At 41.5% G+C, this 15,794-nt stretch overlaps 1 protein-coding gene across 1 annotated transcript; it reads left to right on the plus strand.

The window, feature by feature from the left end:
- The first annotated feature begins 1,933 nt into the window (after positions 1-1,933).
- LOC103201110 (myelin associated oligodendrocyte basic protein) lies at positions 1,934-9,363 on the plus strand. Its single transcript, XM_007945735.1, has 2 exons — positions 1,934-2,139; positions 9,324-9,363. The coding sequence occupies exons 1-2, from the start codon at positions 1,934-1,936 to the stop codon at positions 9,361-9,363; spliced, it is 246 nt and encodes an 81-aa protein (XP_007943926.1).
- Positions 9,364-15,794: the final 6,431 nt, after the last annotated feature.

Consider the following 15,794-nt stretch of genomic DNA (forward strand, 5'->3'; position numbering starts at 1 on the left):
ATGGTAGATATGAAATAGAGGAAAGAATATTGATCCTTTTTCAAGAACTTTGGTGATAGTGAGATGAGTTACTAAAAAAAACCTCACTGCTGTCAAGTTGGTTCCGACTCATAGCAACCCCTCCTTGGGTTTTGGATGAGATATCTCTATTGAAGTAGATTGCCTAGTCTTCCTTCTGAGGAGTGGCTGGTGGGTTTGAACCTCTAGACTTCTGGCTGGCAGTCAAATGCCTTAGGTACTATGCCACCAGAGCTCCTATTGAGATGAGTTGTTGTTGTTGTTGTTATGTACCATCGAGTTGGACCCGACTCATAGCGACCCCTCCTTGGCAGTATCACTATGGAAGTAGATTGCCCAACCTTCCTTCTAAGGAGTGGCTGGTGGGTTTGAACTACCAGCCTCCTGGTTAGCAATCAAGTGCCTTAGGCACTACGCTACCAGAACTCCTTGAGATGAGTTAGAGGGAGGCAAATAGATGTGGAGAGGATTTTCATGTAAGATGGGATATATGTGCCTATGTTTAAATGCAGGCACTCTGGTGTTTAAATGCTGATGGAGAAGGCAAGACCTTCCTAAGTAAAGCATGAAGGTCTGAATCAGGACTAACAATTTAATCACATAAAACTAATTATCTTTGCATGATAAAAGCAGGTGACGCAATGGAAAAGAGCACTTGCAATGTATATTGACTTTGAGTATGTGGACAGCAGGAACATTTTCCGTGTTCAGGATGTACCCACCATATGTGTGTGTGGGTGTGTGCGCGCGTGTGTGTGTATGCTCTTGTTTGTTGTCATTTAAGCCCCCTGTGTGCTTCAGTATTTTGGAGAGTAGGTAGAACTATTTTTGCATTTGTCACTTTTCTAGAGGAGATGTTGTGGTAATAAGCTTTTTAATACCCTCTTCCCTTTTTGGAGTTTTTTTAAGCCTCAAATTTCTCTTTAGTTCCTTCATTTTCTTCTTCCTTCTCCTCCTGAAGTAAAACTTTTATATAGTAAAATGCACAAAAATTAAGCATGCAGATCATTGGATTTTTACATATGTATATTTAAAAAAACCCAAACCCACTGCCATAGTCTATTTTGAATCATAACAACCCTATAGGAAAGAGTAGAACTGCTCCACAGGGTTTCCAAAGCTGTGAATCTTTACAGAAGCAGACTGCCTCATTTTTCTTTCATGGAACAGCTGATGGATTGTTTAGTACTTTATCCACTGGGCCACCAGGGCTCCTTATATATGTATGCACCCATATAATCACCTCTCTGATCAAGATCCAGAACATTTTCAGCTCTCAGCAGTCTTCCAGGTGCCTCTTCAAAGTCAGACCCCACTTCCTCCAAGCATAACCATCTTCTGATTTCTGTCATCATAAATTAGTTTTGTCTGATTTTGAATGTCATATAAATAGAACGATACAGTTTGCATTTTTTTTGTGTCCAGCTTCTTTTGTTCAACAGTGTGTGAGATTTAAACATATTGACATGTCTTATTCATTTGTTCTTTTTCATTGTTGTGCACCATTTTATTGTATGAAGAGTGATTATGGTTTTAAAAATAAAGAATGCTGTTTAGAGAAAAGGCCTTTCCTAGACCCAGAATATTATTTCACCATGTTTTTATTTGGTTCTGTAATATTTTTCCTATTCTAAATTGGTCTATTGAAAATAAGGAAAAAAGAATCCATGTTACTCACTCTCTCAGAAAATATGATTTAAAAAGACACATACAAAAAATAATAAACCCAATTTAGTTCCTTTCCATCTAATTGGGTGCAAAATTGATCTTCCAGACTTTTGTTGTTATGTAGGGCAACCCTAGATATTAATTTGGACTCTGGGAATCACAGAGAGAGGGTTCCTTGGGTAGAAACCTCTTTTGCCTGATATTTTATGTCTCCCTATCTCTCCCTGCATGGACAATTTACAGTAAGATGAGTCAGAGAATGGCAAAGGACGGCCCCAGGCTCTCCAAGAACCAGAAGTTTTCTGAGCACTTCAGCATACACTGCTGCCCGCCATTTACCTTCCTCAACTCCAAACGGGAGATTGTGGATCGTAAATACAGCATCTGCAAGAGTGGCTGCTTCTACCAGAAGAAAGAAGAGGACTGGATCTGCTGTGCCTGCCAGAAGACCAGGTAAGTGGTACACACTGCCCACTCAGCACTTGGACTGAGTGAGTACTCGCGTGTTGTCTCTCAGCTACAAGCCCTCCCTTCGTACTGCGCTCTGTGATGCTGGGACCCGGACTCTGCAAACCACACTTTCCCAGGCCCCGTGACAGTTGGCTCCCAGTTAAATTCTGCCACTGGAAGGCACTAGAGGGAGATTGGACGGTGGGGGTGGGGGTGGGGAGCCGGGTCGTCCTTCCTGTTTCCAGCTCCTGTCAGCATCCCTTAAGCAGCAGAAGAGAGCCATGGCTCCAGCCTCCAGCTTCTTTTGGCCCTCTCAGAACCAGCCGCCGTGCAACGTCCCCTCAGAGGCCCAAGGTCCAGCCAGCTGCACCCCCCGCGGTGGTCAGAGCACCAGCCAAGCCACGGTCCCCTCCGAGGTCTGAGCGTCAGCCACGCCCCCGCCCAGAGGTCCGACCACCACCAGCCAAGCAGCGCCCCCCTCAGAAGCCCAAGCAACAGCCGCGCAGCTCCCCCCAAAGAGGTCCAGGCACCAGCCGTGGGGGTTCCCCCATCAAGGCTACTAGGGTCTGGTAACACCATCTCTTCCCTTTTGTTTCCCCAGTCCTAAGGTTAGTAGCTACTTCCAATATTTGCTAATATCTGAGCTATCTCAATGGCCCTCTTTCAGCCTTACCAAACCTGTGTAATCCATTCCCTGCATTAAATCCCCTTTGTTTGAAATACCTAGTGTGGTTTCTGTTTTCCTTCTACACAATTGCTACTGATACAGTTCTTCAGATGGCATTGTTTCCTTTGTGTAGTAGGACAGGAAGTGATAATTTAATTTATCAATTCAGAATATTATTTGAAGTAACAGATTACATAAATGAATACCTCAATTCCCGTGCCCCAGAGAGAGGAGGTATGGTGACTCCAAGGGAGTGTCTGTGTGTGTGTAAGTCATGACATGTATCTGTCTTTCTAATACTCTTCATCTGATTTAATCTCATTGGCAAGATCACTTATTCACTCACTCATTCAGTTAGTCAACAAACCTTATTACTTACCTGTAGAGTTCCATATACCATGCTGCAGAAAAGAATATGGCAGTGAACAAGCCAAGTTGGTTGTGATTCACCAGGAACAAACAAGAGAATCACAGTATGTGCCTTGAGCCATGGGACCTCTGAGCAGTGAGTTATTGGCTCTGCCACAGGAATTTGGAGCTTTACAGAGAAAGTTTAGCTAAGATGAGTACAGGATAAGGAAAGGGTGATGCATGTAGAGAGGAATAGAAGGTTTGGGAAGTCAGAAAGACATGTTCATCTGCTCCATTTTAGGCAGGCTGACATTTTAGTCCTTTTAATATTTGGAACTATATCTATTTTATAAGTTAGTAATGGGTACAATTTGTATTTGAGTTTCTCCTATCCACTCTGATACCCAGCACTTGTATAGCGCATTACTGCATATGGACATCATTGATATTTATGCATTTAGTATGCATAAAAATTCACTGTGAAGTGTTTTAAGGATGTCCTCAGAGAATCCAATTGATTAGGTCACTGGTGAGGCCTGGCAATAAGCACTTTCAACAAGCACCCCACCACCACCTTCCTGAGGAGATAGTGACTCAGGTAGCACATGGAATATCTTTTGATCAAAGTAATTCATACATTAATGATCCAGATATCTGTGATGTGTATTAAAGAAATACCAAAAAAATCAAACTCACTGCCGTCAAGTTGGTCCTGACTCATAGTGACCCCTCCCGGGGTTTCTGAGGCAGTATCATTACAGAAGTAGATTGCCCAACCATCCTTCTGAGGAGTGGCTGGTGGGTTTGAACCGTCAGCCTTCTGGTTAGCAGTTGAATGCCTTAGGCACTATGCCACCAGAGTTCCTATTAAATAAATAGTTACCAAATTTATGGTACCAAATGTTAAAGCTTCAAACAGAGTGTGAGGTCAGATGAATTTAACTTGTGAAGTAACAGGCTACTAGCCCCTAAAACTTTAGTAGAAAGTCATACACTAGGTTACCGAGTTACTAATTTAAAAAACTCATTGCTGTTGAGTTAATTTTGACTCATAGCAATGCTACAGGACAGAATAAAACTGCCCCATTGGGTTTCCAAGGCTGTAAATCTTTAGGAAAGCAGCCTGCCATATCCTTCTCCCATGGAGCAGCTGGTGGGTTCAAACCCTCTACCTTTTGGTTAGCAGCCAAATGATTAACCACTGCACCACTAGGGCTCTCTAATTGTTAATTTACATCTTCCTAAATGGCCTGAGTAAAAGAGGCCCAGGACAAGTAAGTTCTGATATATGGAAACCCACCAACCTACTGCCATCAAATCGATTCCAACTCATAGCAACCCTATGTTGTTGTTGTTGTTGTTGTTATGTGCCATCGAGTTGCACCCAACTCATAGTGACCCCTCCTTGGGTTTCCGAGGCAGTATCACTACGGAGGTAGATTGCCCAGTCTTTCTTCCGCGGAGTGGCTGGTGGGTTTGAACCACCAGCCTTCTGATTAGCAGTCAAGTGCCTTAAGCACTTGGTCCTAAGGTAGTGCTGCAGACCTATTGCTTCACCATATTGTCAATTCCCTTTTTTCCTACTGATTGAGTCTCTCAAATCCCAGTGGTGGGAGGCAAGTTAACAGGAACAAATTTATTCTTAAGCAGAGCTACTAAGAGCTCCCAGCAACCTTATAGGATAGAGTAAAACTGCCCAATATGGTTTTCAAGGCTGTAAATCTTTACAGAAACAGACTGCCTCATCTTTCTCCCGCAGAGCAGCTGGTGAGTTCAAACTGCCTGCCTTTTGGTTAGCAGCTGAATGCATTAACCAGTGTGCCACCAGAGTTCCTTGATATATGGAAGTAGTTAGGAAATGAGCTAGGCAGAGGAAGTTAATTATACAAGAGGTATGTCATCTATGGTGGTGACTTTAAGCCATCATCTGAAGGAAGCTCTGGTTCTTTGGGTGGCTGGGTTGAAGCAGGACATCAAAAAGATATGGAAGACAAAGCAAATTTTACAGATTTAAGTCACAGATTTGTTTGGACACAGCCTTGTTGGTTTCATTCATCTAAACTCAACAGCTGGGATATCCTAGTGTTGGCCTTTTTTGACTTCTTCACTGCAGTGTTCTCAGTGGATGCAGAGGAGGTTACCTCTACAAGTTGTCATTGTCTCCTCAGACATTTTCCTTTCCCTGGGAGCAGAGAGCTGAAGCTCTTCATTCAAAACTCAGTTTAGTGTAAGAAGTCCCATGTAATATTGCATTTGCACTATTTGAGCCTTATCAGAGACACTCATTTTTCCTTCTCAGATTCCCAAATGCCCTAAGGTACTGCTGCAGATCTATTGCTTCACCATATTGTCAATTCCCTTTTTTTCCTACTGATTGAGTCTCTCAAATCCCAGTGGTGGGAGGCAAGTTAACAGGAACAAATTTATTCTTAAGCAGAGCTACTAAATGGCCCTGGATGAAAGGGCAACCAAAAGGTCTTCTGATGTGGACTTCTTTTCTGAAATGGTGCTGTTACCGAGGTCCTGCATTTAGAGATTAAACAGTTTTGACAAATGCCTTTTGGCCCTCAGTAACTTCCTCGGATGAGTCTTCTCAAAAATCAGGATTTAATTTAATCTTAGATCCAATTGGCATGATTCTCTGCTTCTGGATTGAATATGGTAGCAGTCTCATATTTGATAGAATGAAGCCTTGGCATTACCCACCTAGTTTATTCTACTCTAAATTCTACAAGGTTTTAGGATTTCACTACGTAGTCTTTGCCTTTTAGGTTAGCAGAGGTGTTTACCAAGCTGAGTTTTTTTGGTTCCTCAGGCTTTCACTGCTAGGCCCTGGGGATCCGTGGTTTTTTGAAAACCGCTGAGGCTATGAGTGGCTGGTTTGGGGTCAATCAGTCACACTGATCTAGGCAGTACTGTGAGAGACTTTGACTCATTCTTTCATAGCATTTCTTGTTGTACCAAATTGAATCCTGTACACTGAAAGCCTCGAGGACCGGTTTTTTTTTTTCTGCAAATATGAATTATCAAGACTATTTCCATAGCATTCTACCAGGCTCTGAGCAATCAAAGGAAATGATGGATGCCAGCTGCTCAGGTGGCATTTATGAGTGGTCTATCCTTCGGTGATGCTGCTCTTTTCTCCAGAGGGCAACACTGAGATTGGCTGCCTCCACTCGCAGCCCACATTTGGTGGCTCCAATCTCCCTGATCCCTCTCCTTCTTCAGCCACTTTTTTGTTCTTTTGTTTTGTTTTAGCAGATGATAATAATCAAAGCCCAGCCAAGATTCCTGATTGTTAAAGGTGCAAAGTGGCCTTAGATTCTCCATACATTTGGTCTAATTAAAATCTAGAGTCTAGAATTGGAGCAAAACCTGGTTTGGTGGTTTGTTGAATACCCACTGCACAGGGCTAGCCATGGCTAGGCACTTCTGAAGCTTGCGACTAGGACCACCAGCTGAATGGCCATGTGTTTATATTTCTAATAAAGTAGAAACAACTCTACTTTCCCCTTGTAGCTGTAGAAGAAAAGATTCATATTTATATGTATTTATTTAGAATTGGCAAGACCTCTGAAGTACAGTGCAATTATAAACACCTGCATAATTGAAAAATGAACCTATAAGCTATTAATATTAGGGGTCCAAAGGTGTGCACTGACAATTTGAAATATAAAGGCCAGCTGCTAAGGATTTAACTAGTAGCTGGAGATAGCCTGCCTGCTTTTCAGGCATATAGGCCCAATTTACCCTGGACACTTTCTATGACTGACTTGTCCTCTCTTTGTTCTTCCTGATGTAAAAGAGGTAGACTCTACATTTTCTCCTTTTCTTTGTTTAGTATTGGGCAAACTAGCCCTTTTCTAAGCCCTACTTCTATTTCCCTGGGTGGCAAACACAGGCGTTGTAGTTAGGTTGTAGAAAAAACTTTTTGCATGTTTGTGTTGAAATTCCACCAGACATATATTATGCTTAATTTATTCCCAGTGATTATACCCTGGAAATCTAATTTTGGCCTCTTCAGCCAATCAAAATCAGAAATTAATCTATCATTTTCCAGATAACACCAGAGTTAGGAAAATCGCCTGATCTCTCAGGTCAGGCTGTTGTCCTGCCCGCCACACCGATTCCATTATTGCTTTTATGAGTTTGGGTGATTGAACTTTTGAATCTTGCTCGACTTAATGACTAACGCTGTTCTATTTCTTTTCATGAGCCTATGTGCCACCCATATATCTTCTCTGGTGAAGTGTTTGCTCATTAAAAAAAAATGGGTTGTTGGTTTCTTATTATTAAGTTTTGAGAATTTTAACAACGTATTCTGGATATAAGTCCTTTAACAAATAAATGTTTTACAAATATTTTCTCCCAGTCTGTGGCTTGCATTTTCATTTTCTTAACAATGTCTTTTGAAGAATAAAATTTTAACATTATCATGAAGTCCAATTTATCAGCTCTTTTCTTTTATGATTCATGCTTTTTACGTTGTAGGTAAGAAATCTTTGCCTAACCTGAGGTCTTGAGATTTTCTTCTAAAAATTGTTAATTTTACATTTTCCATGTAGGTATATTTATCCATTCAGAGTTAATATTTTATCAATTGTGTGGAATACGAGTTTTTTTGCATATAGATGTCCAATTGTTTCAGCACAATTTGTTGAAAAGACTATCCTTTCTCCACTGAATTACTTCTGTATCTTTATAAAAAATCAGTTGACCATATGTGTGTGAGTTTATTTCTGGACTTTCTGTTATGTCCCACTAATCTAAATATAGTTCCTTTTCCAATTCTACACTATCTTGATTATTGCTGTCTTATAGTAATTATTGAAACCAGTTTGTGTGAATCCTACATTTTTCTTCATTTTTGACTAGTCTAGTTCCTCTACTTTTCCATATAAATAATAAAGTTAGTGTGTCGATTTCTACATTTCCTGATTGCATTTTGATTGGGATTGTGTTGAGTCTATAGATCAATTTGGAGAATGGTAACAACACTGAATCTTCCAACCCATGAACGTGGTATACATTTCCATTCATTTAGATCTTTCTTGTTTTGTAGTTTTCAGCATACATATCTTGCACATATTTTGTTTGCTTTATATCTATGTAATTCATGTTTTTTTTGTGCTATTGTAAATAGTACTTTAAAAATTTTAATTCCCAATTGTTCACTGATACTATAATCAAATGTAATTGATTTTTGTATGTTGACCTCGTATCCTATGATACTGCTAAACTCACTTATTAGTCCTAGTAGATTTTTTTGTAAACTCTTTGGGGTTTTCCCCACTGATAATCACATTGTCTGTCAATAGAGACAGTTTTATTTTTTCCTTTTCAATTTGTATGACTAGTTTTTATATGTTTTTACTGCTATTTCACTTAGCACCTGACTATGAATTTTATTTCTAGTTTTTCAAACTCCCCAAATGACAAGGAAAGCTATTATGGTCTTTGTAAACTCCACATGTAGTGGAAGATATGCCACATTCCTAAAGCATGGATCTTGGTGTTTTTTGTTTGTTCATTTTTAAAATCAATAACTCTGATGCTATTCTGAGAGTATTCAACAAAGCTTCATTTCAGAAATGATTCAATAGTGTTCTGCTATCTACATAAATTACAGTTAATGTAATACAATCCCTCAGTTAGATAAGCTTGTCTTCAGCCATTGATTAGTAATATCTTACTGGGTGTTGTTTATCTCTTTGAACACAGTTTATCCCGGCTACCCCTAATAGGAACACATCAGTATGGTCTCAATTTTATAATGTGAGAACATATACTCTATCTGTATGTGTTTGTATGTTCACACCTTTATGTGTATGGGTAGCAAACTGGTGTTATCTAGGAGTGTGTGTGGGGGGGTACTTTAATTACCTTTGTATTTGAAAATGATCAACAATGACTAACCAGGAATAGTGATAATTTTTATATATAAAATAGGAGAAGACTCAGGCCAGGGAAAAAATATTGTCATATTATTTTGGCCAGAGATTACCAGAATGGAGCAAGTTAAAGAGAGGGTGTCTGAGGCTGGAGTTGTGAGAGAAAAATAAACTGCAAAGATTGTCTGAAAATTCAGTTATGTTGTCTGAGCACAAAGAGAGAGTTGTACATCACTTACCAATGTTAAGGATTTTTCTTTTTTTCTTTTGTATACCAGATTGAAAAAGAAGACCAAGCCACCTCCAAAGAAGAAGTGACCAAGGAAGAATTTCAGGTGAATGGATGGTCTCAGGTCCTGGACTCACTGCTTCTCAACCCACATGCAATTGAACAAGTTATCTGGCTTCAGATATGATGCAGGGGAAGATACCTGCTGATGTGGCAACTGCAGATGCCCACAATCCCCATGGTGTGGGGACCGTGGGGCAACCTGCCTGGAGGTGAGAAGGGGCATCTCCAATAGGTGGGTCCCCAGAAGCATACCAGAGCTCAGTGACACAGCTCTTTGGTTTCACCTGAAGTCCTTCCTTCCCTGGAATGTCCACAAGCTTCCAAGGTCTTTGATCAGGATGGGTTCAAGTGCCAGCCCATGTGTTGTCCTCCAAACCTGTGCTCCCCTCTTCCCCTGGCACCCTTTTGCCAAGTCTGATCTTTTTATCCTGTACCAGCCCACAGGCAGAGCCATACCCATGGGAAAGATTCAAGTTCTTTTCTGAGCAAGATATTACTTACACTGCTATATAGTCCAGATATGCAAATACCCAGGGAGGGTGGGGATTGTCTAAGTCCACATGTGAGCTGTAGCCAATATGCAGTGTCAGAAGCAGAGAGTAAAGGCATTAGGAAGCTGCCCTCTCCCATTTCCCTCCCCATGGTCTCTGCCTCCATTCTCATATGGAAATTTGTGAACATTGTCTCCTGGTCCCAGCCTCAATGAGAGCAAAAACTCTAAGCACTGCTTTTGAAACTTGCCCAGTACATCTGGATGGGCCATCTCCGGAATGAATTACTTTTCAAACTGAATTACTTTTCAGACAGAACAAGTGTTCTGGCTTCAACCATGAAGCCCTACTCATCCCCTCTCCTGAGGAATCTTGGTGGCAGGGCTGCTGGCTGGGACCTCCACGAGACAGGAGATGATGGCCTTCCACTCCTCCTCACCTTGGGACACAGGCAGATGGCCTTGGGGCACTTTCATTAGAGGGTTGTTTTTTCCAGACTGAAGTCCCCTATATACCTGGGGAGGGCTGAGGCCTGGTCCCTCAATGTTCTTCCTAGTTAGGCTCCTCTACAGTTTCAGTCTAATGGTGTAGTAGGATCAGGAAAAATAGGAGAGGAACTTGGTCTTGGAAGATGGGGAGAGTTCAGTGGCAGAAGGGATGAGTTGGAGGAGTTTAAGCAGTCTAAGACTTCTATGTCTGTGTAGGAGGCCATTCCCTGGTGTGTGGGGGATCTGAAACCAATTATAATGGGACAGAGTTGGGGCTGATCTCTCTTCTCTCTGTTTTGCTCCCACTGCCTGTAGCCCCAGACTTTGATTTCTAAAAAATATCTCATGGGCTCTAAAGATCTCTAAAAGAAATCATGGGCTTCCTCTGATCAGAGCCATAGAATAAACTCCTACTTCTACCACACCCAAGGAACTCTGGTGGTGTAGTGCCTAAGACATTTGACTGCTAATCAGAAGGCTGCTAACCACCAGCTACTCCTCAGAAGGAAGATTGGGAAAACAATTTCCATAGTGATACTGCCTTGGAAACCCAAGGAAGGGTCTCTATGAGTCATATCTGACTCGATGGCAGTGAGTTTGGTTTGGTTTGTCTACCACATGCTAATACACATACACTGCTTTGGGGAGTAAGTTTCCTCTCCCCCTACCTCCAAGGCAAAGGGATCATCCCTGAATCATGTTGTGTCATGGAGATTGAAGTGTGCGTGTGTGTGTGTGTGTGTGTGTGTGTGTATTGGGGGCACTTAGCTTCAGGAAAATATCTTTGGGCTCTAATTTTCTACCTGAGCCACAAATACTGGAGAGCCCATCCAATTTCCATGCTGGGTTTCATTCTTCCTTGGGGCATTTGATCACTACAGGTAGATCTTGAGAAAAGACCACTTCTAACACTCCCTTCAAGGGTGTGGCTTTGACTTAGGCTTCCACTGTAGGCCTGGTAGGTGGCCCTCTTGAGGCAGTTTCTCTACTCAGCCCAGAGATAGGGGATGGAAGGGAGGGATTGGAAAGGCTCCATCTCTGCTCAGGCTCCAGCTGAATTCACTCTAGAAGCCATTCCAGCTTGTGTTAAGCCCACACTTGGCTGACTTATTTATTGGCACTTAAAATTGGGATTTAAGGTGAAAGACACAGGCAGTAGGTCCTTGCTGACTCCTCCTCAATCTCTCCAGTGCTTTCCTACTTAGCAGCTCAATGCACAGAAGGGAGAGTCAGGCCCTGTCCCATAAGGTTACAAGGTGCACTGATCTTCCAGGCCTGGTCCACTCCCATTGTGACTCGGAAACCCTTCCCTATCCAGCAGTACTATACTTTCCTGCTTCTTTCTGCTCTCTCCTTTTGTACATGTAAACACTATATTATCATATGTACTTGGTGCTTGTTCCCATCTCAGGGCTATGTTCTTGTTATTCATTCTACTTGTGATGCTCTGGTCCCTGATTTTCACACAGGTACCTTCATTTCAAATATAATCTTAGAGATGCTCTCCTTGACTACTCAATGTTGTTTTCTGCTTACTTTCTATTCAGTGACTCTGGTTCTGTTTGTCTTCATAGCAATTATAACCTCTGGGATTATCTTTCATTTATTTATTTGTTTGTTGCTTGGCTCTCCTTCCCCTCTTAATGTAAACTCCATGATTGCTGAGACCTGTTTGTTGCTACTAGTGCTATGGCTATTTAGTGCTAGTTCTTGGCACTCAATAAACACTTGTTGACTAAATGATGTTTGTTTGTTGCTTTTCTTTATAAGAATTTTTTTTTTTCCCAAAAGTTAGATGTTTTTGAGAAGTCAAAGATGCTCATTGTATTTAGCAGTAAAAAACTGTTGGTGACCCTTGTAGTGCAACCTCTCTGAGGAATGAATGGGAGGCAAGGAACAGGAATTCGAGAATGTAGACACAATTTCCTCAACTAAGCTTGACTGTGAAGGGAAGCAGGGGCATAGGACAATAGCTGGAGTGTCCATTAAGTCAGGAGACATTTGAGCAGGTTAAAATGCTGATGGGAAGGAGGTAGCAGAGAAGGTGTATAAAGGAGGAGGAGGAGATAATTGATGGAGCCAAGTATTAGGGAGGTGGGAAGAGGGGAATCCAGGGCACAGGTGAGGGGATCAGGCATGGAGCAGGGGTATCTTTTCACTGGGAAGGAGGGAAGAAGAAAAGAGAGTGTAGATTCTGGTGGGCCTGCAGGATCAGTATCAGGAGCTTGAGGCAATTCCTGCCTGTGGCTTTGATTTTCTCTGTGAAGTAGGAGACAAGGTGGTCTTTTCACAGGGGGGATGGTAGTGCTGGGGGTAGAAAGTATGAGGGAAGTGGAGAGGATTATCAAGGAATTACTGCCACTGTGATCTTAGAAATCTTATACATAACCCTTCCTATGAATTTATTTTATATATATATAATTTCTTTTGACTTTGACTCTGGGAATCTGCAAACATTCCACTAGATCACAGAGAAACAAGCCATGCTCTGAGACTATAATTTGCTAAATGTCTATCTGAGGTGTTATTCTAGCAGAGAGAATGTGGAACTCAGGTTTGGAAGGATCCTGGGAGGGCTTCATGCCTGACCCTATAACAGATGTTACATTCTCATTAATAGCACCATTAACAGGTACTTGTTATCTCTACTTCAGTAAAATAAAGGGTCCTTGATAGACAAAGTTCTGGTAGCACAGTGCCTGAGGCATCTGACTGATGATCAGAAGGTTGGTAGTTCCAACCCACCAGCCACTCGCAGAAGCCAACCAAAAACCAAATTCACTGCCGTTGAGTCAGATCCAACTCATAGAACCCCTCCTTGGGTTTCCAAGGCAGTATCACTATGGAAGTAGATTGCCCAACCTTCCTGCCAAGGAGTGGCTGGTGAGTTTGAACTGCCAGCTGTCTGGTTAGCAGTCAAGTGCCTTAGGCACTATGCCACCAGAAGACTAGGCAATCCACTTCCATGAAGATTTACCAACTCGGAAACCCAAAGGGGGTCACTATGAGTCAGAATCAACTCGTATAGTTGTAATTTGGAGAGGTTTTGCACAGTCACTCTTGGTTTATTTGTAATGTGGCTACACACTTATAACACAGGATGGTTAGTTAAAGGTAGTGATAAAAGTAATCTCCTTTTGTTTATCAATTTTGTATACATCCTACACCACAAAATGTACTGTGTTTGTAATGGGAGAGAGACCACTGAGACTATGACCTTGGCCTCATTGCCATAATGCTTCAAGCTAGGAGTTTCTAAACTGAGCATGGTGGAGCTCTGGGGTACCTTGGAGGTGCCACTTCATAGAGGGAGAAGGAAGTGAAGCCAAAGGGGCTCCAGGCTATACCTCCAAATCAACCAAAGCAGTTTTAGAGTCTTTATATTGAGTTCTAATTTTTTATAAATAAAGGGTTTTGCTGGAGTAAAAGAGTCTGACAATCTCACCACTGAAAGCAAATGTAGGATCCATATATTAGTGTTTTTCTAAATGATTTACTGAGTTGAATAGTATACTATTGGTGTTACATCAGAGGTTTGGGTTTAGTTGGCTGGTATTTCTGTGACTTCTCATTTCCTGTTAGGGAACAATTCACCTGCTACCAAGTTCAATGTTTTTATGTTTGGCTCACTGGCTAGGTTTATTCAAAGCATGGATGAGAAAAAAAAGTGTAGATTAGTAAACATTTCTAAAATTTATACCTATACTTCTATTTTAAAATAAATTTATGTAAAAATATTATATTTAACATGGTATTAAAAATCCCTTCCATACTGCCTAAGCTACATTAACTATATAACCAAAGAAAACCCCAACTCACTGCCATCGAATCAATTATGACTCTTAGTGACCCTCTTTGGGTTTCCAAGGTAGTAAGTCTTTATGCATATAGATTGCCCAGTCTTCCTTCTGCAGAATGGCTGGTGGGTTTGAACCACCAAACTTCTGGTCAGCAGTCAGATGCCTTAGGCACTATGCCACCAGAACTCCTTTTAAGTATAAAAAGTACATTAATAATATATAAAATAGGTTTGAAGAGAGTAGAGAACATGAAAGACTATAGCTTAACAGTGGCCTAAATTCATAGTAAGTCAAGTCTATCAGATTTCAGTCATTTGGCTTAAAAAGACCTATAAACTATGTTCTAAGACTGTGTCAAGTATAATATTGGATTTTGATGCACATGAACTGTCCCCAAAGCCCATATATAATCTGGGGCTGGAAACCTGTGGTACCCAGTGCGGAATTAAAGGTAGAATCTGGAGAAGTTGGTGGCTCCTTGCTAGAACACAAACAATGTAAGGATTTATTAGAGAGAAGGAAGGATAATCCCAAGTAATTAGCATCCAGAAAGAGGTGCTCTCTTGTGTCAAGAAGGTCCAAGTTTCTAAAAGTTCCTTTAGCAGGTAGATGAGAAAGAGTGTCTGGGTCCATGTTTGAGGAGGTGGCTGATGGTGGTGGAAGTCCTCATGATGAGTTACTGACAGACATCTCTGATAAAACAGAAGTTATTTACACCAGTATTAATGAAACCAGCCATTGATGCAGAAAGGAAATAACTCTATTAATGTAGCCACACTAGGACCAACAGTAGAAGCAGATGTTTTATCAGCTACTGAAAATACTCTGCCCAGGAAGTGGCAATGTATACAGGCCCATGTTGACCTATCTGATTAAGGATAAAGCAGAGATAGTGCCATTGTGTCCTCCATCAAGGAGGGGAGGATGGTCCGTCATTCAGATGGTATGTGACTCAATAGCCATTCTAACAATTTTGCATTGATCAAACCATGTTATCTCCCAAATCAGAGGGTAAAGTTTTTCCTAACACCTCATGTTCCTCTCTTCTCGGGTGGAAGCCCCTCAGCTAATTCACTTGTAGGCATGTCTCTTCCTTTGTGGGACAAATGTGAAGGCGACACATTGGGGAGTAGAGTGCCCCAGAGCTCACAGGGAGTGTCCCATGAGAGCCAGCCTGGCCTCCAGACCTCTTATTGATGAGAGTGGTTGGGAAGATCTGCCTGGATTTGGTTTTATTGTCCCTGGTCTCTGCAGCACACCAATCTTCTTGTTTGCTCCCTGCAATTTCCATCTTAGGAGGAGAGCATCTTTCTTTTCTCTAGGAAGAAATCTTTCTGCATCAAGAAGAAAAAGCCTAGTGCCCTGTTCTGTTTTGTTTCCTCATGGTGATCAAGCAGATTTTTACATAATCTGTTTTGCTATAACTCACTCTCCATTTTTTAAATTTTCTGTGAACATCCTCTTCTGCAGCTGACAACTTCTGTTCTTTCTCCCCTGCCTTGTCAGCTTTCTGAGTCAGACCCTTTAACAGAGCCTTAGTTTTCTACTCATAGAGATCATAACTCTACTGGCAGCTGCAAGACTTTGCATTTATTTTCAACTAGAGCTTTGGCTGAAAGCATTTTCCAACTTCTTAATTTTTTCTCCCCGCTGATGCCTTGCTGACACCTTGTTATTA

The sequence above is a fragment of the Orycteropus afer genome, unplaced genomic scaffold (genome assembly GCF_000298275.1).
Source record: "Orycteropus afer afer isolate SDZICR_OR568_19922 unplaced genomic scaffold, OryAfe1.0 scaffold00142, whole genome shotgun sequence".
Taxonomy (NCBI): domain Eukaryota; kingdom Metazoa; phylum Chordata; class Mammalia; order Tubulidentata; family Orycteropodidae; genus Orycteropus; species Orycteropus afer.